This window comes from Nyctereutes procyonoides, unplaced genomic scaffold (assembly GCF_905146905.1).
Source record: "Nyctereutes procyonoides isolate TBG_1078 unplaced genomic scaffold, NYPRO_anot_genome, whole genome shotgun sequence".
NCBI classification, from domain to species: Eukaryota; Metazoa; Chordata; class Mammalia; order Carnivora; family Canidae; genus Nyctereutes; species Nyctereutes procyonoides.
The window spans coordinates 76710479-76737208 of NW_026575126.1; the positions used below are offsets into that span (position 1 = coordinate 76710479).

The 26730-nt window shown below is 44.3% G+C and overlaps 1 protein-coding gene across 1 annotated transcript in view; it reads right to left on the reverse strand.

Annotated features, from left to right (window-relative positions):
* Positions 1-7993, reverse strand: part of CALN1 (calneuron 1) — a 483340-nt gene extending 475347 nt beyond the window's left edge. Inside the window, exon 1 of the mRNA XM_055341425.1 lies at positions 7875-7993. Within this exon, the coding sequence (XP_055197400.1) occupies positions 7875-7993 (119 nt within the window). The remainder of the gene's footprint in view (positions 1-7874) is intronic.
* Positions 7994-26730: the final 18737 nt, after the last annotated feature.

The window sequence follows — 26730 nt, forward strand, 5'->3', positions numbered from 1 at the left end:
TCCAAGGGGAAGAGGCTCCAACAGTGGCTGTGGTGGGCCACAAGTGGAGAGCTGGAGATGGCTCCAATGGGAAAGGCTGGAGGAGAGGCAAGCGATGGGACAGGCCTGAGGGGCTGCTTAGCGTTCAGTTCCCTTTGGACTCTGTGATGGGCAAGGCTGCCTTGATCCGGAGGCAAAGTGCTGTTTTTATACACTCTTCTGCTGGCAGCAAGACTATTAAGACATGCACTCCCCTGTCCCTCCCCTTCTCTGCCCCACTTTCTCAATAGGAGAAAATGCTCAAATAAGAATGTGACACAAACACTAGGAGTAGGGTGGATGAATTTGGTCTAAATATTTCCTTTTTAAAAAAAAGTTATTTATTTACTTATTTATTTGAGAGAGAGAGAGAGAGCACAAGCAGGGTGAGGGTAGAGGGAGAGGTAGAAGCAGACTTCCAGCTGACTAGGGAGCCTGATGCAGAGCTCCATCCCACGACCCTGGGATCATGACCTGAGCCAAAGGCAGGTGCCTCACTCACTGAGGCACCCAAGTGCCCCTAAATCTAAACACCTCCTAAAAGGGCTTCTGATGATAGAGAATTATGGGGTCAGTGTCCAAAACAGCCCCCTGCAAGCAAGAAAGTGTTTTGAATATTTTTGTCTTAAAAACTAGCATTCCATACCCTAACAGATCTACTTTTGTTTTAGTACTAAATTGTCTTAAATTACTGGCCAACAGGAGGAATGGACATTGCATGAACGTGTGCCTTGTTTATCCCATGATGCCGGTATGTGTGGCCCACTGCTGCATCCCCTATGAAAGGCCAGCAGGGCAGTCATACAGACTCCTAATGCCCAAAGTCCTTCCAAAGAAACCAAAATCCTAGGGGCTAATTGGCTTATTGAGTATGGAGTGCCTTTAGAGGATGCTTATTCCTGCTAATGTTAATCATTGATTTTCTGGCCTGTTTTAATAGAAGAATCACACAGAAAGTGAATGGATCCTTGGTGAAATGATAATTTCATAGAGAATCTCCACCTAGGTGAAAGAGTAATCAAAACTTCTTAGCTAAGATCATTTATAATATTTTCTGTGCCATCCAGAACGGCCACTTCGTGGACATTGAATATTTTCTTCATGGAGACTGGGCTCTTGACGTTATGTCTGCTCACTCTCTAAGGGACACTACTCCATTAATTATCACCTTTAAGCCTTTCTCCTCTATGGCTGCCATCCTCTCTACTCCGGTGCCCCCTGTCCCCTGAGGCCCTTCTATTAGGCAAATTGGTACAATAATTCTGGAGAGCATTTGGCAAATCCAGCAAAAGAAAGAGTGTGTATACTTTCTGACCCAGAAATTTCACTTCTAGAAAATTTATATTTAGATATACTTGCACTGGTTCATAAGGATAAATATACAAAGATGCTCATTGCAGCACTGCTGGTGGGAGCAGAAATAGAGCAGCCTAAACAGCCATCAATAGGGCAGTGGTTAAATAAATCACAGAGCAAGAGAAAAGGATGTTGGCGATAAATTGTTTAGTGAAAAAAATACTTGAGGAGCAATGTAACTACTAATAACTGCATATTTGGATGGATATATATTCATTTATTCTATGATATTGTACATCGTATTCTTGTTTTGGAGGTGAATGTCATACCCTGGAGCTGCATCACTACCTGTGTGTGTGTGCATGTGTGTGTGTGTGGCATGTTCCCAGGTACGCCCTTTGCATGAATTTATCTGAACACATAAACTCTATGATGAGTATTAATCCATCTTTTCCATGAGCCTATGAGCTGCATGAGGAAAAAGATTATTCCTCTTATGCCTAGCACACAGCACAGAGCCTGGCGCACCAATTTACGGTGTTTGAATGAATATGGGTGTGAATCTTCACTGGGCATAGGGTATGTGAGAACCAGGCATATCCTAGAGAGAGGAAATAAACATGTAGTATGTGATTTCTAGGCTTTTACACACACACACACACACACACACACACTCACACCTAGTGTTTCAGACTTAAACTGTGTTTAGAAAAGCTGACTTAAACAAAGATAAACCATTCTCTTTGCTGTAGGGCATCTCTAATATTTTACTATGCATGGATATTCTCCAAGAGGTAGATAAACCATGGAGCATCATCTGAATTTTACTCATGATGAGGCACTTTGAGAGGAATATTTATTTACACTGATGTTCAGAGGATCATCTATTTGTTACATGTTGCATTAGAAGAATCATCAGAAGTAAATAAATAGACCCTGGATGAAAAAGGGTCCCAAAATAGAGTCAGACAATCTCCTGGAGAATGAGTGACTGTACATTTCTCGGCTAAGATAATCCAATATCCCAACTGGATGGCTGCATCTGGAGGGAAGAGAGGAGAAAAGATTTGGCCAGCTAAACAAGGGAGAGCAAAGTGTTCTTACTGATGTGGCAACATGGTAGCAGAGACCCTCCCAACAGGGGCCTCTGGGGACCTGGCATGACTGTCAGTGATCATCTCAGAGAAAAGCGAATTGAGGGCAGCAGATTTCTGGGTTCTGTTTGAACAGTTCTTGATTTAGTAGGCAGAGCTCACAAACATAGAGTTCGTAAACTCCCCTGACAAATTTTGATGAGCTAAGTTTTAAACTAGCCCACATCTTGGCATTGCTCCTTCTGCTCTAACACTATCCTTTCTTCTGGCCAGAATATGATCAGGACTGACAGGGAGAGAGGCCAGATCACAGTGAGTGAGGGATGAGAAGGAAAAGAAAGATGGAGAATGAGGACAAGTGTAGGCAATTTTTTCAAGAAGTTTGAGGATAATTATATCTTTTTTAAAAGACAAGAGAACAAATGTTTATGATTAGGGGAAGAAGAAAGACACTGAAGAACAATACAGGAGGTAAAATTGATGGAATAAGGTCCCTGAGAGAGGGTGGAAAGGAATAGATGTCCACCCATATGTGGCAGGTGGTCCTTGGACTGATAGAGGGACCCCTCTTCCACTATGATGGGCAGGGGGAAGAAAAATGAACATGAACACAGAAAAGGTGACAAAAGAGTAGGCAGGAGGTTGAAGAAGCTTCGTCCTGGAAACTATTTGTGAAGCAGGAAGTGGCATTGTTTGTAGAAGAATGGATAGGAGTTGAAACCCTGGTAGAGAATGGTAGAGAATGGTAGAGAATGGGGAGGGGACCTGACCACTAGAAGAACGCGTGAGCCACACAAGGACCCTCTGGGGTTGAAGGTTGTGTGTAAGGTTGCCTTTCCATGCCCAGTATCCATGTAGGATTTTCTCTCAGAGTGCTCCACATCCTGAAGTAAGAACAGTAATAGTAAACAGCTGTAACATAGGTTGTCAAAGAGAAGTGTACTCTGTGTGAGCTCTCAGAGGTAAGGTATTCTAGAAGGTGATAAGATGATAGCTGAGGCCATGGTAGTGAAGGCTGAGAGGGGAGAAAGCCACTGGAGTTGAAGTTGAGGCAACATGAGGTGAAAATGTTGGCTGGTAATCAAGGGTCATCTTAGTTTCCTCATAGGACACTAGCACTCTGGACAGATATAAGACTCAACAAGCTGCTAACAATCTTCTGAGGTATTCAAGAAGCATGATGACAATCAGAAGTAAAGAAGGTGATGGCAATTAGGAGAGATTGGAGGTGAGCTCTATGGGTTTGTGATGTGGAGGACCTCCCCATTCCCCCAACTGTGCACACATACACAACTTGCTCCAATGAGAATGGGTCCTCTTCTCCATTTTAAGTACTGAGATTCCCCATAAGAATTATTTTAGAAAGGTCTTTGTGAGAAAAAAAAAACTGAACCCCACTGATGAGGCCAAACCCCTCCCATCCCAACAATGAGCCCAAAACCATCCAGTCAGTTGATGGAGCTGCCCACGGCTGCATCCTGCTAGGGTATCATACGATGTGCACTCTTCCCTAAGACACCCCTAGAGCTACTGCTCAGTGATGAAGCATCCTTGTTAGGGCTGATGAGTTGAGTGCTCTTGAGGTCTAGCAGAATCTGGAACCCAGGGGGAGGGAAAAGCAGTGTCCACAGAGGGGCCAAAGAATTCTCTGAATACCTGTTATGAAACAGGGCAGAGAGGATGAAGAGGTAAATGAGAATGGGTAGGCTTGGGGACAGGGTGGCTCTGGTTCATTCCAGCTCAGCTAGGGAGGCCAACTTAATAACCAGGCAATAGAAGTTGAGTTCCTTCTGCCTCTCACTGTGCAGGACCTTAAGTCATGGAGGAGTTTATGGGTCCTGTTTATGTAGAGACTCTTATCATAAGCTATTCAAAGCAGGGGTGGGAGGGAGAAAAAAAATCCCTTTGAATTTCCATTGCTTTCAGAGTCAGCAATTTAATGAGTCATGCATTCTGAATCTTTGCTTTGTCTACACGTTTTCATTTCAAAATACTAAAAACACTTTGTTTGGAACATGGGCTATTTTTAGATTATATATCAAGAGTGCACGTCCATTTCTCCCCATATTAGAAAATCTTCCTTCAGACTGGGTTGGGGCAGGATGACAATGGTAGGACTGTTTACTTAGCTGCCCTTAGTTGAAGCCACCTGGGCATCTCTTTACTTCCTAGGGATTCTCTTCCAGTGGGCCTTCTGGACTGCCTGACGATCCATGAGTCAGCTCTAGACCTGGCCCAAAGACCCAGATCCTATAGTCTGGACAAAGGGGGAAGAACATCCCCTCAGACTTCCAGGCTGAGGAGTAAGTACCTTGGCTAGAACCAAGTCAGGTCTTCGTGCTGTGTACACTTGCACGACTCCAAGAAATGAAGTGGCAGTGAAGGAGGTCCCTATCTCTAGGTCATCTCCTTCAGGTATATCAAGAGAAAGCCTACGCACATCTTGGCAAAGACAGGAATAGATAATCTGTGGAATTCTTTAGTAAATCTCAGGAGGAGATTTAAGAGGAAGACTGAGGCATAGAGGGGTTACCCTGCTTTTGCAGTCCCTGCCTTCTGCATAGGGTCTCTCTTCACACTGCACTTAGTGCCCCCAGCCAGCTTTATCTACCTCACTGCTTTTGTTCCATCAGTGATACTTCTCTCCTCTGAAGACCACCTGCTTTTAAGTGCTCCAGATTAGAGCATTAATAGCATGCACCTTAGTAGCACTTAATGGACAGCCAGCCAACTTCAAGAATAGGGTATAAAAACCAATACCTCAAGGAACTAGGTTAACAAGGTACCTACTTCTCTGGTCATTGTCTTGCTCCTCCATCCATGTATTTATAGTGGAAGCAGCCATGTTCATACCCTCTGACTCTCCTCCCCTGGACACTGTTGATTTGATCAGGAGTGGACAGCAATGAGCCTATTCCTATGGAATTTGGAATTGAGACAATACTGACTCTCAATCAAGGCTGGCTACCAAATTGGCAGCTATCTGACAAGAATAATTTTCACGTGAGAAACTGGAGAACCGCAGAAAGGCAGAGAGAAGCAGCTTTCTTGGGTTTTCTATATCTCCCTAGGCCCTCATTCCAGCCACCTCTGAGGCCTTGGATTCTATGAGGCAACCTTCCTACCCCCAACCCCTGCCTGAGTCTTCCAAACACATTCCTCTTTTCGTTTAGGATATCTCTGCCTGCTTCTTATTACTTGCAACCAAAATGGTACCAGGAAGTGTGAGAATGACCTGGGACAGGTAGATGGGACACATCAAGGAGATGCCTCCCTACTTTATGATTTTGCCTACTCTGCCCGTATCAACCCTAACCATGTGGGCCACGTGCAGCATGCTTCAGGGTCTGAGGGAGGCCCTTAATACTCTATAGGCTATAGTCCCAATACTCTTTCTGAAAGAGGTTCCTAGCTAAGGAACAAAGGACAGGAAGACAATGTACTCTGCAAGTCATTGCTGCTGGGGACTGATGTGGGAACATGTTCCTGGTGGGCTGTGTTCCCTTCCCCTCCATGCCTGACCCTTGTGCTGAGGCCTTGACAATGGAATCCACTCCCATGGCCCCATCTCATCTTTCTTTTTAGCTGTCTCGCTCTGCCCACTGCACAAGGAAATCTTTGAGAAATGTGGGTGTATCCCCAAGCAAGGAGTAAGCAAATGCATGTTTGTGGTAGGCATGGGTGTGAATGTGTGTTGGGAATAATCCTGGTGCCACAGAACCACTCAGCCTGGGGTCCAAAAAGAATTAATGCCAACCTCAAAGGAGAAGCTGTTGGCATGGAAGAAGCAGGCTCATTCCACGTGGGCTACTGCTGCCCCTTGAGACAGGTGAAACTCAAATGTCTAATGCGTGCCCATCACACTTCTGGCCAAAAAAATTCTATATCCCAAAGCCACAGGAAGATATGAGGAAATATATTTTAATGTGGGAATATGTTGAGCAAAAAGGGTATTTCTGACTCCATCAGACTTCTTTGTTGTTTTCTATATGGCATCTTCATATCTAGTAGGGTAGACAATTGTCTTTCCCTCTCTGTAGCATCAGTCACATTCGCCATTTACTCCACGCAGGACATGCAGAAATGTTTCTCTGCCCAGTCCTGACCTCTTTCCCCCAACATACCCCCCACTTTCTCAGGGCAAGCACCTTCTATCACTTATACCAGTCTGAGCAAAGGCCAATCAGAAAATTCACCCTTGGACTGGTCCATTCCTGCTCTTGGGGCTCCTCTCCCGGAAGGGTGAGCTGGAATGGGGAGGCTGGATGGGGTCGTCATCCCACCCATGGCCAACCCTCCTGAGCAGAGCCTCACTCTAAACCTGCCCTTCGGCATATCATGCCCTTGGCCAGGGGTCTTGTCAGCTCCAAGCTTTGATTTCCCAAACAATGAGCTGTGTTGGAGAAGGTTCTGGATAGCATCTTCTAGCATTCTGCACTAAGCCCTGTAGTCTAGCCCCCAGGCCCCAAGAGAAATTACTGAAAACCAGCTGTAGTCACCAGAAATATTCCCACTTCCTTTTTATCCCCTGTGGCCCAACCATAAACTCCTGGCCCCCACCACAGACACTTTCGGTCACTCCTGGCAGCTGGTGGCAGAGAGGGCTGGAGAGCCCATTCCAAACAGCCTTAGGGAGACCATTTCAGAACATATCCGATTATATGACTCACCACAGACCAACTCATCGACACCAGCATCACATAGATCAAGATTTCTTCCCTCCTTGCAAAACCACCCAGAGATGAAATTCGTCTTGAGTTTTTACATCCCGGAATGTCTCCAAGGAAAAGAAAGAGAGCAGAATTGAACAGCAGGAAGCCTGTGGCTTGGAGCGCATAAAACCCCTCCTCCCCTTGAACTGATGTCCTCACCTGTTAGTGAGGAGAGCCAGGGAGGCCAGTAGTTACAAATATAAGTTTTGGATTCACAGAGACATGGATAGGAGTCCCGGGTTTGTCTATGCCACCTGGAGCAAGATGTTGACTATCTGTCTTATTTTTCTCCTGTAAAAACCGGGTTAATAATACTCCTCCAGAACTACCGTGAGGACTCATTGAGATCATCTCTGCCAAGCTTCTGCTCCCGTGCTGCCACATGGTACCCACCTTGTAAGTGACATCTGTGGCTGCTTTTCCTAACAAGCACCCCTAATCAGTCCCTGATAAGGTCAGTTTTCAAACCCATCCCCTTGCCCTATCCGCCCGTCCTCAGATACAGTCAGTGGAAACCTGTCAGGCTCAAGAGGGACAGTAAAGTCTCTGTACCCGGCTGGCACACCCGTCCTCACAGGACCCCTCCCAGGTGGCCTGTCCCTGGAGCCTCCTCTCCCCCCCACACTCTGACACTCGGCAGCAAAGGCTCCCAGCCCCCGCACCCCCCCCCTACCTGAGGGCTGAAAACAATCAAGTCCTGAGCAAACACTTGAGAAAGCGCTTTCTCCGGGGGGTTTGGGGGGAGATGACTTGCCAAGTGGGGAAGTCGGGGGCCTGGCTCCTCGGCGGCTCCTCTCCCCCTCCGGGGGCTCCTCTGCACCCCCTTGCCTCATTCTCAGGCTTTCCCTCTCCAGGTTGCTCCGGCAGCCGCATCGGAGGTCCAGAGCGATGTTCTCAGAGAGATTTGTGAGCACATCAAGGGAACGTCGGCGGAGACACACACTCTGCAAGGAGTTGACAGAAACTTACTGCCTGCACAGCACTGGTTCGTTATTTACCCAGAGTCAGTTGCCTAAATAATTTACACCCTCCCTTCTGCGTTTGAACAGGACAATGGTAGAAGCACAATCGTGGCACAAGGAAAACAATTACAGTTGTGACAGATGTTTAGTTATTAATCAGGCCTCAGTGGCACCAGAGGGTATTACACAGCAAACCAATAATGTGTCTTTGGAACCAACCTTAATATTTACAGGTACTTTTCCGTTCACCCTCCCGTGGGCTTTGCGGTAGCCTGAGCTGTGTGGAGAGAGCTCTAGAGCAGCCAACATGATTGCAACTTGCAAGAAAGCCCAGCCCCTTGCCAGCATAATTTGTTGCCTTGCTGTTGACATCAGAGCCACAGAAACAAAGTGGGGCCAGAGTTAGTAATAGTCGTCTTAGGGAGAGGACTCTTGCCAAGCCCCCGAAGCCTGGTGACGCTGTGCACAACCCAGCGCAGCGTCATCCTATCTTCCTTGGGCAAAACAAAGAGCAGTCAAGATTAGTATCCCTTTACCAGACTCCATCAGACTTGCTTCCCACATGTACGGAGCCTCTGGGTTCCCTTAACGTCATCATCTCTCTTCTTTCTCCCAACACCTGGTTAACCCCTACTTGTCCTTTACAACTGGGCTCAGGTTAGGGCCGCAGCCCTTATTTGTGCCTGCTTTTGCTGTTGTCCACAACCTCTGCCCCTCTTTCCTGGCACCATTGCATCGAGAACAGCTCTAGGCCAGGAGCAATTCAGATGCACATTGTGTCCCATGCTCCCATGCAAAGACAACCTTAAAATAATTGGTGTGCAATAAACACATATTGAACTGACATTTAATCAATGTTGGTTCTCTTTGGTTCCATATTGAAGTTAAAAGGAAAATAAAGCAAAGAATCTCAAGAGATGGGAAGTACAGGGGCAGCCCCAGTGGCGCAGGAGTTTGGCGCCGCCTGCAGCCTGGGGTGTGATCCTGGAGACCCGGGATCATGTCCCATGTCAGGCTCCCTGCATGGAGCCTGCTTCTCCCTCTGCCTCTGTCTCTGCCTCTCTCTCTCTGTGTCTATGAATAAATAAATAAAATCTTAAAAGAGAGAGAGAGAGAGAGGGAGAGAGAGAGAGAGAGAGAGAGATGGGAAGTACAGATAGTTCAACTGGAAGAATCTTAGTGATGAACCAAACAAGCCCTGGTCCCCCTGCATCGAGTCCTTGCTGAGAGAGCTGGTCTATTGGAATGTCCACACATTGTAGCAGATGGTGACCTCTCCTGACAGCAGACAGATGAGGCTCCATTCCTCACTCTTGGCCCCTGCACATGGTCTCCGGGGGAAAAGCTCGTTGCTCTACAACCAGTCTTCTGATTCTGATGAGAGGTGTCTGGGAATTCCCCTGCAGAAGCCAGCCCATAAGAGATAAGGCTCAGAAAATGCCTTTAGGAAACACAAAGCCTTGAAGAGGTGTGTACAAATGTTATCACTGTTGTAAACTATGGTTGTAAATCTATTGCATGGTAGGCACTGAATGTCAGCCCCATCCCAGCTCAAATGAGACAGGCTCCACCCTATGCATAAGGTATGTCAGTTCCTAGAATGATGAATGACAGACATATAAATTGATTGTGTGCTTGTAACTTCCACCTTGACCAGAAACCCCTATAATCTAGGTCAGGGCTGGGCCAGATAGTCTCAGGATGATCCTGACTATAAGATCTTTGGTTCTCTGAGGGTTGTGGCATGTGACTTGGACCCTCCCCTCAAACTGGAGCTCTATTTCATGTGATTGGGCTGGAAATTCCCAAAGGTTGGGGCCACAAATCACCCTATGAAGAGAAAACTCCCCAAAGCCAGAAGCCTTGTCTCACTGAACAAAATAGATGAGATACATCCATGCAACACCACTTTCTTCAGACATAGTCCTCACAACACCACTTGTCTCCAGGCATACATCTATACACACACACTCACACGCACACACACACACACAGATGCACAAACATACTGTTATACACACGCTCACAGACTGGTCTTCACTCACAGCCTATGTGTGATCTCAGACCCACATTTGGCCCCTATCCTCAAACATTCGCACAAGGAGAACTCATCCCACAGCCACACAGCTGCACACACTGTCCCTGTCAACATGGGCACCCATAGGCATCCTCACACACATACACACACAACTCATGTTCACACACACTAGAGTACCTGCTTACCCACACATGCTGCACACACAAGTCTATACTCTTAGTCATCTCCAGATATTATGTTAAGTTTAAAAGGAAAAACAAGTTTCCTGTGTCGTTACAGCAGAAATGCAAAAGAAAAGTGACAATTTTATTTCCAGATAGGCTTTTAGTTGCCATGAAGGGCCTAACCATAAAAGCTGTGATTAGTAGCAAACACCGATTTTGAAGGAGAGTAATCAGCTCCCCATATACAAGAACTTCTGAATGTGTTGGGTCCCCTCCCTCATCAGTCCCCTCCAGGCAGAGTGGACACCAGGGCAGGGGCACCCTCCAGTGCTAGTCCGGCTGCCAAGACAGCAATAGGATCTGCCAGGAGCTCGCAGAGAAGGATGTCCACGCTGATGGTCACAAGGGCATTAGAACCCAATCCACTTAATTACTTGGAACTTGCTCCTAGCACAGCAGGAGCACTCAGCACTGGAGGTGGCAGCTCCCCATCAGGAAGGGCTGCTCCTGCTGCCCAGCTGGCCTCTGGTGCCCTTCACTGCGGCACTCACGATGTGCCAGGGAAACACAAAGCCAGGCGCTGCTCCCTCAGCCAGAAAGTGACTTGGCTCTTCCAACGAGAAGCCATCTCACCAGAATGCACCCCTACGTCATAGCTGGCCTGACACACAACAGGGGACACCCAGCGACCCTCCACCAACTGGGACTGACAGCCCATGGCCAACTAATGAGGCACTCTAAGTTGGCATCTGCACAGAAGATGGACCTGCATCTTGCCATTTCACGAGGAGCTTCTCAAAGATGGGAGCCATGGTACATGCACCTCCCAAATCCCAGTGGCCTTATGTACCTTGGGACCCACAGTAAATACCTACTGAAAATAACTCTTTGTTCCCAAATTAACTGCTTACCTCATGAGACTCCTAAGGGCAATTAACTTGCAGCATGTCTCCTTCATGCCCATTTGCCACTTGTCTTCGTTATCATCTAGAAAGTCAGCCAGGAGCTGGCTTTTCAGCCCAAGTTTTGAAGTTAGAGTTTTAGGCTAATTCCTGAACCCACATTAGTGTCTTCTTCAGCTTTTCATGCTGACAAATGACCCAACCACTTCCTTTAACCCCTAAAATGTTCCTTGAGCACTGGCCACTCACTGTGAGGCACTGTGGCCACTCAAGAGCTCCATCTGCGCAATCTCTTTTACCAAATCATAATATGCAGAGATTGGGAGTAGTGATGTGCTTAAAGGCATGGCTAATTGGGGGCACCTAGGTGACTCAGTGGTTAAGTGTCTGCCTTTGGCTCAGGTCATGATCCCGGGGTCCTGGGATCGAGTCCGCATGGGGCTCCTTGCAGGGAGCCTGCTTCTCCCTCTGCCTGTGTCTCTGCCTCTCTCTGTGTGTCTCTCATAAATAAATAAATAAATAAATAAATAAATAAATAAATAAATAAAATCTTTAAAAAAAACATGGCTAATTGAATCAGATCATGCAGTTCAAATCCTGGCTTTGCCACTTATGGGCTGTGTTACTGTGGACAAGTTTCTTAACCTCTCTCTGCTTCACTTCCCTCATCTGCAGAATAAACCTCATAATGATAGCACCTACTTTTTAGGATTATTGTAAAATGCTTGGCACAGAGTAAGTACTACATATGCTAGCTGTCATTATTAATTCCTTCCTTTTGCACCTAACAGGCGGTGCCTGAACACCCACTCTGTTCAGATGGGTGTTGGGCTGAACCCACAGTGGGATGGGGGTGGGAGTGGCTCAGAGGTGAATGCACCACAGATACAGGCCAAAGAAGGAGGCTGCCCTTGCTCCTTCCTTCAGTTCAAAGAGTCAGTTTGTCCTAAAACTGGGAGGGGAGGTTTTGATTCTTCCCTTCAGTTCCACCATTTAAGAACATAATGGATCCCTGTGCCTGCCTCTGAGGAAGGGAGAAATAGGGCTGCAGTCTGCATGAACTGGGCAACCTTGTCATTCCAGCATCTATGTGTCTGAGTATCTATTTGGGTACATGAGTGACAGGCAAACTCAGTCTTTCATGGATTTTCATCCCTTTTGGAGTATCTAAAATTACAATAACTGTGGGAGTAAGGTATGGCTGAAAATCTAATGTTTATGATTAGAGTGTACAAGCCTGCACTTTTTAGCATAAATAATTCATAAGTATGAGGTAAATGGTTCTATTTGGTTTCTAAGAACCCCAAATACTTTCCAGGCTGATAATTTAGACTAAGATACACTTCAAATGTTCACCAAGAATGTTCCCACATTCTGACCATGTCGGACATCAACTTAGAGTCTTTTATGTCTTGTAGCCCCTGCTACATTTTACAGGTGTTGACAGACACATTATAAATCATAACTGCATGCTCTGTAATGTTTGACAAGGGTTTTGCATGTGGGTCTTTTCTCTCAAAACCCTCCAAACGTGTGTCATCGAATTGATCCACAAATAAAATGTTCTTTTATTACAACGGAATACAATTCTGGCTTTTTGTTCATCATGCCTTTCACTTACTATTTTTTAGCAGATTTCAGGTATTTAATAATAATGTGTTCTATATAATACATATATAATATGTGTATACATAATAATATATACATGTATAAATAATAATGTATGTATAACAGTAATACATTATTATTAATTATAGTCATCTTGCTGTGCACTAGGTTTCCAGAATGTAGTCATCTTATAACTAAAACATTGTACCCTCTGACCAACCCCAAGCCTCTGATAACCACCATTTTATTATCTGTTACCATGAGCTCAACTTCTTTTTTTTTAGATTCCACATACATATAAGTGAGGTCATGCACTATTTGCCATTCTCTGCCTGGCTTATTTCTTTTTATTTCTTTTTTTAAAAAAAAAGTTTAAAAAAATTTAAGAGTGATTTATGTATGTATGTATTATGTATTTATTTATTTATTTTAGAGATAGAGAAAGAGAGTTCTTGTGTGCACAGGGGCAGGGAGGGGCAAAGGGAAAGGAAGAGAGAAACCCAAGCAGACTCCATGCTGAGTGGGGAGCCCAACTTGGACATCCATCCCACAACCCTAAGGTCATGACCTTAGCCAAAACCAAGAGTTGGATGCTTAACTGACTGAGCCACCAGGTGCCCTGGTTTATTTCACTTAGCATAATATCCTTCAGATTCCTCCATGTTGTAGTAAATGGTAGGATTTCCTTCTTTTATGGCTGATTAATATACCAATGTGTGAATGTATGTGTGTGTGTATGAGAGATAGATTATACATAGAGTTATATGTGATTAATATAGATGTCACATTTTCTTTATTGATTCACCTATTGATGGACACTTAGGTTGTTTCCATATCTTGGCTACTACAAATAATGCTACAATGAACACAAGAGTACAGATAGCTCTTTGATAGTGACTTTATTCCTTTTGAATATATACCCAGAAGTGGAATTACTGGCTCTTATGAAAACTCTATTTTTAATTGTTTGAGGAACATCCATGTTTTCTATAGTCGTTGTAACAGTTTACAATCTCGCTAACAGTACACAAGTGTTACCTTTAATATAATTCTGTTTGAAAGGTACCTTTGGACAAAACATTAAGTGGAGCAGGTCATGCCATGTGGTATTTAGTGAGCTAGAACTTGCTGAGAGCAAGAAGTCAGAGGTATAGTGTGAGATCCAGCCAGCCCCAAAGCTAAGTGTAGCATTTACTGGATCATGTGACCACTGGAGCTCCTTCTATAAGAGAGATGTTGTCAAAGAAGAAAACACTGCTCAAAGTGTTGATGAGCAACAAATTCTGACCATTGTGCTTGTGTTTATGGACTCCGAGACCATCCTCCTGCAGAAGTGATTATTCATCATCAGTTAAAATATTTTAATACCAAGGAGTATTCAAAAGCACAAATAGAAGATAAAAAATAAACTGCTGGTTTGCATGTAGGAAATGCCCAGTGAGTTCCTGAAGAGCACAAAAGCATGTGCTAAATGCTCCCTTATATATACTGTAAAAGTGAAAATTCATTTTCTTCCTATTTCTGTCCAAAATCATTTGGATACATGAAAAGAACATGTATACCTGGGCAAAGAAAGCCAAGATTCTAACCCAAGCCGGATAACTAGCACTAGTTCCTCAAAAGCACCTGAGTATAATTCTGCAAATGCTACTTCCCAAGAGTCCTGATGCCCTTTCATGTCCTGGCTCAGAGTCATATGAGCAAAATATCCTAAACCCTCGTTCCTCGAAATGAAAACCAAGAATTATAAATGACTCTGAGCAATTAAACTGAAAGTTGAAAACCACAGTAAAATAGGAAGCTGGACCTTTCCTTAACATAAGTACATATACATCCACATTGGTTCAAAAGTCAGCATTCAGCCTCTAATTTTTGAGGAAACATCAGAGACTTAATGGCTGAAATCATGATAAAGTCTCTATCACCACCATTATTCATTATATTGTTATTGTCTCTGCTACTCTTAATACTATACTGTAGGCATTAACCAACATGATTGGACAAGCAATTAGAGGCATAAGATTGGAAAGGAAGAAACAAAATAAAACCATCTCTTCTTAGAGGTGATATAATTACATATCTGGAAACCCAAAAAGAACCCATGAAAAACCTATTACCAATAATAAGATAATTTAGAAAACTGGCAGGATGTAATGCTAACATTTAGAACTTATTAGACTTCCTTTATAGAAACAATAATACTGAGTTAGAAGAAATAAATAATAGCCAGAGGCTATTTACAGTGGCAAAAATAAATAAATTAGATGTTTCACATATTTAAAAATTATATCAAAAGGAAAAGTAAAGCAATTCCTAAAAATTAAACTACATGGGGACACAACTGTATTTCAGGTTGATGGCTTAACTTTAAAGAGAAGAGGGGTTTTTCAAATTATTTAAAACAGGGGGATGTGGGTGGCTTAGTCAGCTAGGCATCTGACTCTTGATCTCAGAGTCCTGAGTTCAAGTTCCTAAGTTTAAGCCCCTCAAGGGGCTCCACACCGGGTGTGGAACCTACTTTAAAAAAGAAACAAACGGTTGGCAAACTGAACTCCAATTTTAAAATTAATTAATTAATTAATTAAAATTAATAACATTTAAAAATTTTAAAAACGAACAAAAACAAATCATTGAAAACATAATATTTTGATTGCACATTCCAAGAGACAGAGCCTTAGAATGAAAAGAACCACCAAGAAATCATAAATAAGTTAATGTCATTAGGAACCAGGATTTTCTGTATTGGAAAAAAGAGATAAAAATGTAAAATTTTAAAGTGAAATAGAAATCCTAATTAATTTGCATAAGAATAATAGTATGAATTCAGGATTTACTTTTCTTTCAAGAATATGCATGTCCCAGGGCTGTTGCTGAAAAGGTTTCTTTTTTTTTCTTTTTTTTTTAATAAATTAAATTTTTATTGGTGTTCAATTTACCAACATACAGAATAACACCCAGTGCTCATCCTGTCAAGTGTCCCCCTCAGTGCCCGTCACCCATTCACCCCCACCCCCCCACCCTCCTCCCCTTCCACCACCCCTAGTTCGTTTCCCAGAGTTAGGAGTCTTTATGTTCTGTCTCCCTTTCTGATATTTCTCACACACTTCTTCTCCCTTCCCTTATATTCCCTTTCACTATTATTTATATTCCCCAAATGAAGGAGAACATACACTGTTTGTCCTTCTCCAATTGACTTACTTCACTCAGCATAATACCCTCCAGTTCCATCCTCGTTGAAGCAAATGGTGGGTATTTGTCATTTCTAATGGCTGAGTAATATTCCATTGTATACATAGACCACATCTTCTTTATCCATTCATCTTTCGATGGACACCGAGGCTCCTTCCACAGTTTGGCTATTGTGGACATGGCTGCTAGAAACATCGGGGTGCAGGTGTCCCGGCGTTTCACTGCATCTGAACCTTTGGGGTAAATCCCCAGCAGTGCAATTGCTGGGTCGTAGGGCAGGTCTATTTTTAACTCTTTGAGGAACCTCTTAAAATTCCCCTTTAAGAAGAAGTTCAGTGGAACAATCCACAAAAACAAGGACTGAATAGATATCATGGTGGCACTAAACTCATATCTGTCGATAGTAACTCTGAACGTGAACGGGCTTAATGACCCCATCAAAAGGCGCAGGGTTTCAGACTGGATAAAAAAGCAGGACCCATCTATTTGCTGTCTACAAGAGACTCATTTTAGACAGAAGGACACCTACAACCTGAAAATAAAAGGTTGGAGAACCATTTACCATTCAAATGGTCCTCAAAAGAAAGCAGGGGTAGCCATCCTTATGTCAGATAAACTAAAATTTACCCCGAAGACTGTAGTGAGAGATGAAGAGGGACACTATCTCATACTTAAAGGATCTATCCAACAAGAGGACTTAACAATCCTCAATATATATGCCCCAAATGTGGGAGCTCCCAAATATTTAAACCAATTAATAACCAAAGTGAAGAAATACTTAGATAATAATACACTTATACTTGGTGACTTCAATCTAGCTCTTTCTACCCTCGATAGGTCTTCTAAGCGTAACATCTTCAAAGAAACGAGAGCTTTAAATGATACACTGGACCAGATGGATTTCACAGATATCTACAGAACTTTACATCCAAACTCAACTGAATACACATTCTTCTCAAGTGCACATGGAACTTTCTCCAGAATAGACCACATACTGGGTCACAAATCGGGTCTGAACCGATACCAAAAGATTGGGATCGTCCCCTGCATATTCTCAGACCATAATGCCTTGAAATTAGAACTAAATCACAACAAGAAGTTTGGAAGGACCTCAAACACGTGCAGGTTAAGGACCATCCTGCTAAAAGATGAAAGGGTCAACCAGGAAATTAAGGAAGAATTAAAAAGATTCATGGAAACTAATGAGAATGAAGATACAACCATTCAAAGAAAATCTTTGGGATGCAGCAAAAGCAGTCCTAAGGGGGAAATACATCGCACTACAAGCATCCATTCAAAAACTGGAAAGAACTCAAATACAAAAGCTAACCTTACACATAAAGGAGCTAGAGAAAAAACAGCAGATGGACCCTACACCCAGCAGAAGAAGAGAGTTAATTAAAATTCGAGCAGAACTCAAAGAAATCGAGGCCAGAAGAACTGTGGAACAGATCAACAGAACCAGGAGTTGGTTCTTTGAAAGAATTAATAAGATAGATAAACCATTAGCCAACCTTATTAAAAAGAAGAGAGAGAAGACTCAAAATAATAAAATCATGAATGAGAAAGGAGAGATCACTACCAACACCAAGGAAATACAAACGATTTTAAAAACATATTATGAACAGCTATATGCCAATAAATTAGGCAATCTAGAAGAAATGGACACATTCCTGGAAAGCCACAAACTACCAAAACTGGAACAGGAAGAAATAGAAAACCTGAACAGGCCAATAACCAGGGAGGAAATTGAAGCAGTCATCAAAAACCTCCCAAGACACAAGAGTCCAGGGCCAGATGGCTTCCCAGGGGAATTCTATCAAACACTTAAAGAAGAAACCATACCTATTCTACTAAAGCTGTTTGGAAAGATAGAAAGAGATGGAGTACTTCCAAATTCATTCTATGAGGCCAGCATCACCTTAATTCCAAAACCAGACAAAGACCCCACCAAAAAGGAGAATTACAGACCAATATCCCTGATGAACATGGATGCAAAAATTCTCAACAAGATACTAGCCAATAGGATCCAACAATAATTTTAAGAAAATTATCCACCATGACCAAGTAGGATTTATCCCTGGGACACAAGGCTGGTTCAACACTCGTAAAACAATCAATGTGATTCATCATATCAGCAAGAGAAAAACCAAGAACCATATGATCCTCTCATTAGATGCAGAGAAAGCATTTGACAAAATACAGCATCCATTCCTGATCAAAACTCTTCAGAGTGTAGGGATAGAGGGAACTTTCCTCGACATCTTAAAAGCCATCTACGAAAAGCCCACAGCAAATATCATTCTCAATGGGGAAGCACTGGGAGCCTTTCCCCTAAGATCAGAAACAAGACAGGGATGTCCACTCTCACCACCACTATTCAACATAGTATTGGAAGTCCTAGCCTCAGCAATCAGACAACAAAAAGACATTAAAGGCATTCAAATTGGCAAAGAAGAAGTCAAACTCTCCCTCTTCGTCCATGACATGATACTCTACATAGATAACCCAAAAGCCTCCACCCCAAGATTGCTAGAACTCATACAGCAATTTGGCAGCGTGGCAGGATACAAAATCAATGCCCAGAAATCAATGGCATTTCTAGACACTAACAATGAGACTGAAGAAAGAGAAATTAAGGAGTCAATCCCATTTACAATTGCACCCAAAAGCATAAGATACCTAGGAATAAACCTAACCAAAGAGGTAAAGGATCTATACCCTAAAAACTATAGAACACTTCTGAAAGAAATTGAGGAAGACACAAAGAGATGGAAAAATATTCCATGCTCATGGATTGGCAGAATTAATATTGTGAAAATGTCAATGTTACCCAGGGCAATTTACACGTTTAATGCAATCCCTATCAAAATACCATGGACTTTCTTCAGAGACTTAGAACAAATTATTTTAAGATTTGTGTGGAATCAGAAAAGACCCCGAATAGCCAGGGGAATTTTTAAAAAGAAAACCATATCTGGGGGCATCACAATGCCAGATTTCAGGTTGTACTACAAAGCTGTGGTCATCAAGACAGTGTGGTACTGGCACAAAAACAGACACATAGATCAATGGAACAGAATAGAGAACCCAGAAGTGGACCCTGAACTTTATGGTCAACTAATATTCGATAAAGGAGGAAAGACGATCCACTGGAAGAAAGACAGTCTCTTCGATAAATGGTGCTGGGAAAATTGGACATCCACATGCAGAAGAATGAAACTAGACCACTCTCTTGCACCATACACAAAGATAAACTCAAAATGGATGAAAGATCTAAACGTGAGACAAGAATCCATCAAAATCCTAGAGGAGAACACAGGCAACACCCTTTTTGAACTTGGCCACAGTAACTTCTCGCAAGATACATCCACGAAGGCAAGAGAAACAAAAGCAAAAATGAACTATTGGGACTTCATCAAGATAAGAAGCTTTTGCACAGCAAAGGATACAGTCAACAAAACTAAAAGACAACCTACAGAATGGGAGAAGATTTTTGCAAATGACGTATCAGATAAAGGGCTAGTTTCCAAGATCTATAAAGAACTTCTTAAACTCAACACCAAAGAAACAAACAATCCAATCATGAAATGGGCAAAAGACACGAAGAGAAATCTCACAGAGGAAGACATAGACATGGCCAACATGCACATGAGAAGATGCTCCACATCACTGGCCACCAGGGAAATACAAATCAAAACCACAATGAGATACCACCTCACGCCAGTGAAAATGGGGAAAATTAACAAGGCAGGAAGCCACAAATGTTGGAGAGGATGCAGAGAAAAGGGAACCCTCTTACACTGTTGGTGGGAATATGAACTGGTGCAGCCACTCTGAAAAGGTTTCACAGTAATAAATCTCAGTAGCAATGAGCACCACCAGCACTCTCTGAATACCATGGCCAGCTTTACGGAGTCAGCTCCATGGGAGGAAATGTAAGTCAGCCTGGGACTTCTGGTCGGGCCTGGAAACAGGTAAGCTCCCAATGATGTCATGTGATAGAGGAGACAACTTGAAGACATGTCCAATCGTCAGATAAGGAGAATCCATTATTCTGAAAACTGATATGAATGTTACTGCCAAGGCACCAACTGCTTCTTATTTTAAAAAATGATAAATGAAAGGAAATAATCAAGCAATTTACCCTGTCTTTTCTATATAGACTATTGATGAGGCAAAAATCTTTAGAGAGAAATCACAAGTAATAAATCAAGAAGGAATCATAGACTATCACCATTGCTTTACGTATAATGAAATAATAGATCTAGGTAGTGATCATCAATGACTACTAAAATCATTAGGTGTAATATTGATAGGGAACTTGGTCATGGATGAGTCGAGCTGATAAATCTCAATCTTCACATCAACAAAGTAGGATAACCAGATATTAAGTGCCTTCCGATGTGAGCAATAGGATGCACGCAGGATGCACACAGCATGACCTAAAAGTTTTCTTCATATAAAGAACAGAATATGCATCTAATCAAGCCCTGAGATTTAAATATAGGGTCATAAAAGCATAAAGAAATAATACATGAGGATAGAGCAAGACAAAACCAAAATGTGGCAAGTCCTACAGGACAAATTATATGGCATATAAATGGTACCATACAACAAATCAATGGTATGGAAATCAAAGGAGAGCAACTATTATGGATTAAAAGATGAATTATTGAAAATGACATCTGAAACTAATGATGTACTATATGTTGGCTAATTGAACTTATATTTGAAAAATAAATAAAAATAAAAAATAAAGATCCTTAAAAGAACTATCAATCAATTGTGACATATTGACCTTATTTGAATCTTGATTTGAATAAACTACATAACTGAGGCAACAGGGAAAATAGAACATGGGGATGCTATTGAAGGATTACTGTTAATTCTGTTGACAGTGATAATAGTATTTGAGTTACATTAAATTAAAAGCATCTTTATCTGTTAACGATATATGATGAAGTATTTACATGTGAAATTATACATCGTATAAGGAAGAATAAAAGATTGAAAAATATCAATCATTATCAAAGTTTGTGTTTTAATACATCTAGTTCCATTACTCTAGTCTCCATTTTTGTGTATATTTGAAATTTTCCATAATAAGAAGTTTTTCAAATGGTAGGAAACAAGATGTGATGAGTATGGATCTTGACATCATATCTTGTGTGTAAATTAAAGGGAAAAATATGGTCTGGACACATATGGTCAGTTTTCCATTTAAGAGGGGTTGACACTCACTAGCGTTTGCTGAGATAAGTACATATGGAGATAGGGAAACCAAGTTAGAAGTGAGGGGATAGGACAAAGACCTTCTCTTAGCTTTCCTTGGCTGAGTAAGATGGCCTAAGACAGTTTCAGCCGCCCTTGCTATGTTCATTGATGTGGTAGCTAGGTTTGTCCCTGCAAATATGCTCAGGGCTTGGCATTAGTAGGTACCGCAGTAAATGTTTGTTGAATGAATGTTGGATGCTATTAAGTCAACAGGATGTGCTATGAGGCATTCCAAATAATCTGCCTTTGCTCAGAATGGTCTCTCTCACCTAAGTCATCACAATGGCTAGAATTTCCATAATTACAGACACTCCTTTGGTCCATGACCTTGTTAAAGGAATTGTGCTTAAGTGTAGCGTCTCTATGCAGGGGTATGTCGGGATTTTGTAAAGTAACGACTAAGTTGTTACTAATAATAGTAAGCAAATTTAAGAGACCTGTAACATTAGTCTTACCTCGTAGCACAAGGATATTAGCATAAGCAGGGAGTCCTGCATGGAACATTAGCAAGAAAGGAGGGGATACCTGCTGCTGCCTCAGTTTGGTCTTCAAAAGTCCCAGTGGGTTCACCAGCCCCAGCCTGCAGGACCCAGTTAGCTCTGCTGGGACCTCGACTGCCCCCACCATTAATCTCACCCAGTCCCTGCCATCCTGGACCCACATCCAGCCTCTGACCCAAGAACATGGTATGACGATCCTGTAAGTCAGATGACATCCTATGAGCTGTGTTGGCACAGGTGGCAGGACCTGGCTTCCCTTTGTTCTGATCCCCTCTTCATCAACTCTCCCTCTGCCCCTCCTCTGCCCCTCCTCACTGCACACCAAATAATACCACATTTAATGAGTTCCAAGACTCTATTTTTGTTTTAACATGTCTGAAATCAGGGTGACTTTTACAATCATTGACATCTTAAATCGGATGAAATACCTAGTAGTAGCTGACACAGGTCAAATACTCCGTATGGAGCATATTTTCAGGCACTTTACTTGAATTTACTCATTTGATCCTGATAACAACCCTATGATGCAGGTATTAATATTAATATTATGCCCATTTTGGAGATGAAGAAACTGAGGCACAAGGCACAGGGCTGGTAGGTGACAGAAGTAGGACTGTGCACACTGTGCTCCCCACCACGGCTCCTCTCGTGAGCTCCCCACGAGGGCCCACTAACTTTCTGCAAGGATGCTGCAGGTGTGCCCAGCCAGTGACCCTCCTGCCCAGCCCTTGGGGACCCACCAGAGTCTCCTGACAGGCCCCTCTGACCACTCGCAGCCTCTCTTTACCTAGCATGCCACACAAATGTCACTCACACATGTGCCATGGTCCAAGCATGGTTGGCAAACATGGCTCCCTACTATGTGTCACAAACATGTCAGGAATGCTACCTTCGTTTGGGGGCCAGGATTCAGTTATGAACCCTGGTGTGAGCCTGGTTCACTGCCTCCTCACCAGGCTCTCTTCCTGGGGGAAGCACTGCCCCCAGGACACACAGTCTCCTGGCTGAGACTCTTCCCCAGAAAATGAAAGTTACTCAGACATGAGCCCAGACTGCTGACTGCCACTTGGACCCCACCAGGGCCCACTGGGGCCCCAGCTGTCCTCTGTAGCACAGAGGAGCCTGCGTGCCCTCTGGTTTCCGCCTATCCAGGGACAGCCATTGGAAGAGCCGACCCCAACCCCTGTCCCCACATCCTTCCCCATGGAATGTGTTTTGGGAAAAACATACAACATCGAATCAGCCAGAGAAAGACAAATACCATATGATTTCACACATATTTAGGATTTAAGAAACAAAACAGATGAACATGGGGGAAAAAGAGAGAGAGAAAAAAAAAAAACAAGAAATGGACTCTTAACTACAGAGAACAAACTGATGGTCACCAGAGGGGGGTGGATGGAGGGAGGGGTGAAATAGGTGATGGGGATTAAGAGGACACTTATCAGGAGGGCCTGAGTGGTTCAGTTCATTATTGTCTGACTCTTGATTTCAGCTCAAGTCGTGATCTCAGGGCTGTGAGACTGAGCCCCATGTCAGGCTCCATGCTCAGGGGGGAGTCTGCTTAAGACACTCTCCCTCTCCCTCTGCCCCTCCTCACTGCACACACACACTCTTTCTCCTAAAAAAAAAAAAAAAAGAGTACACTTATGACGAGCACTGAGTAATGTGTAGCATGTAGAATTGTTGAATCACTATATTGTACACCTGAAACTAATATGACACTGTGTGTTAACTAACTGGAAATTCTTTAAGATTTTATTTGTTTATTCATGAGAGACATGGAGAGAAAGGCAGAGACACAGGCAGAGGGAGAAGCAGGCTCCATATGGGGAGCCCGACGTGGGACTCGATCCCAGGACCCCGGGATCACACTCTGTGCCAAAGGCAGACGCTCAACCACTGAGCCACCCAGACAATTCCAGACGTCCCAACTAACTGGAATTTAAAAACAACCTAAAACAAACAAACAAAAGCACCCTCACACTCTGAATCAAGCCCCGGGCCTTGGTCATAGTCCTTTGTCCTCAGCCTCAGAAAACGTTTCCAGAGCCGGTCAGCCACAAGACAGAGAAACCCCGAGTGCTTCCGGTGCTCCCTGGAGGATCCTTCTCCCCACCCCTAAAAAGAAGCTCCCAGATCATGGAGGCCACAGCCCCAGGCCTGGCTTTCCTGTCAGGACCACACTGAACCACCTGCGTCTGGCCGTGGCCAGGGCTGCACCGGCTCCCTGAGCACCCCGAAGGCCGAGAGGCTGGTGCCGCGCCCGCCCCCGGACCAGCGCAGCCTCTCGCAGGCCAGACCCTAGTGCCTGCCTTCCCACTGCTGGCCGCCCTCTGCCCCCCGCACGGGCCTGTGCACACACGCAGGTTCCCTCTCCTTCTGCTTCCATAACGTCCCCACTGCCTCTGAGGCTGTCCCTTGTTAAAAAGAAAATACTCCTGAGGCCGATTAGCCTTAGGCAGCTAATAAAGGAATTCTCAGCTAATGTCCCATCTTCTCCCTCCCCAGATGGGGAGCACTGGGGCAGGAGGCTGATTCCCATGCTGGGGTCAGACTGGAAGGGCTCAGGAGCAGGAAGTTCAGCAGGAGCTCCAGGTGGCCTGTGGTGGGACTGGGACCAGATCACTGGTGCTGTGTGCCCACACAGGGCCGGGTCCTTAATTAGGCCTTAAAGATATGCGCTGAAATCAAAACAACAACCTGCAAAAGAGACTAAACCAGCCCCTTCCCAGTTCACAATGGGGGAGACTGAAACAGAGAGGCTGAGTAACTTCCAAAGGTCACACAGCTTCTTTCGTAGGCCAGACACCCTCCTGATGCAAGACCAGGAGCTCTTGTGAGGGGTGTACAAGGACCTCACAGCACCTCCCCTGACCCCACCGCACCACCACTCTCACCCTCACCCCTGTACAGGAGCAGAGAACTTCCAAGAAATACTGCAGCAGAGCAGGGTTTGGAAATGTCCGGCGTGAACTGCTGATGCGGAGAGGCCAAGCAAATGTTTGTGAGAGGATGGTCTGAATTTTCCTTAAAGTCTCTGTCCCAGGACTGCTGAGAGGCAGGAGCTATGGCCCAGAGACTGCTCGTTCTGTGTCCCCATGTGCCCAGCCTTCACAGTTGCCAAGTCTCTCCCTTTCTCAAGTATTTGTTCCCGTTTTTGTGACATGACTGGACAGCCTGAGACACCATCCTCCCCCAATGCTCATTTCATTGTTCTTCCCGATGGCTGTCCTCTTGCCTCCAGATGTACATCCTGAAATCCAGGTGTGCTGTGGACCGAACTGTGTCCCCTCCAAATTCATAGGCTGCAGCTCTCACTCCCAACATGAGTGTATTTGGAATACTCTTTAAAGAAGCAATTACAGTTAAATGAAGTCGTAAGTGTTGAGCCCTAGTCCTATAGGACAGTAGCTTTATAAGAAGAAAAAACAACCAACCACCCTCTTTCCATTTCCTTCTCTTGCTCTTTTTTCTCTCTCTGTCCTCCATGTGAGGGCACAGTGAGAAGGTGGCTATCTGCACATCAGGGTAAGAGCTCTCACCAGAGCCTAACCATGCTGGGACCCTGACCTCAGACTTCCAGTCTCCAGAACTGTGAGAAAATAAAAGTTTTTTTGTCAACGCCTCCCCAGTCCATGGTATTGCATTACGCAGCCCGAGCTGACAAGGTATGCATCCTTCTCTTGGCTAGTCTAATTCATACTAGTGGGGGATCCACTGCTGATGCATCAGTACGGCTCCTTATAAGATGGCAGGGCATGGGGACTCGGTGCCTCCAGGGACTGGGCAGTTGCAAAAGGAGGCAAAAAAGCCAAATGTCTAGCAAGGAGGTGGCAGGAGGCTATGATGCAATGATTCTCCTTGTCCAAAGGGGATAGCCACAGCTTGTCACCAATTGACTGTTGTCACGAGGGGATATATCCCAGGATGGCCAGATACTGTAGTGTTCAAAGACGCACTGGAAATCCGGGTTGTGAAAATAATAAACCAGCTCATTTTTAAATGCTGGCAACTACATCAGAGTTTTAAAACAACACACACAACAACACAAGGAGAGCAGTGGCAAAACTCTTTGTGGGCTAGCTGTGGCCTGTGAACCACTATTTCACAGTCTTATTTGAGAGAGCCTCTTGGGACAGTTCTGGAAGCCAGGCCAGTGGCTGAGACGATGGGACCCCAGGGAGGAGGCAGAGGCCTGCGCGTGGCTGTGGGGCAGACTTGGTTCACTGTCCTCACTTCAGGAACCTAGGTGGGAGGTGCAGTGAGGCTCTCCCTTGTGGCTTCCTCCCCTCAGTCTCTGACCTACTCCACAGGGTCCAGGACCTCCCATCCAGAGGCAGCATAAAAACAGGCCCTCTGCTCAGTGGACTTTGGCTGCGCAGACGGTTGAAGGCTGTGGCCACCAGCAACCCAAAAGCATCCTGCAACCCCTACTTCATCTCTCCAATCCGAGGAGACAAAGATTAAACAGCAGCCAACACAATCGGCGTACAGAACCTCCAGCAGTTTGTGAGGACAGGCCCACATCAGGGTGGGAGGCAGCAGATTGAGAACCTAACCCAAAGTGACAGGAAATCAATTAGGGGCCCGAGGGGGCTCCGACCCCACCAGGCAGCTGTGATCCCTCTCTGGCGACGGCCAGCGCCCTTGCCGGACCGGCTCCTCATGACCACCCCATCAGGCCGTGTGTATTTGAATGTGTTCATTATATTTTAATATGATTATGTTCAACCCAGCAGACTGAGACAGATTTGTCCAGATGTATAATTAGTTTCTAAGTGCTTATTATTCTTGGTGGCAGTGTTGGCAGAGGCTTGGAGAGTGGAGAGGAGTCCGCTCGCTCTTTGTGTTCACTAGTGATGGTTGTGGGGACTCACCAAGAGGTCTGGGGTAACCCTGGCTGCCCTGGGACGCACGGGCTTCGGGCTCAGTCACGGTGTGCCCTGTGCTCTAAGCCACCCCCACCC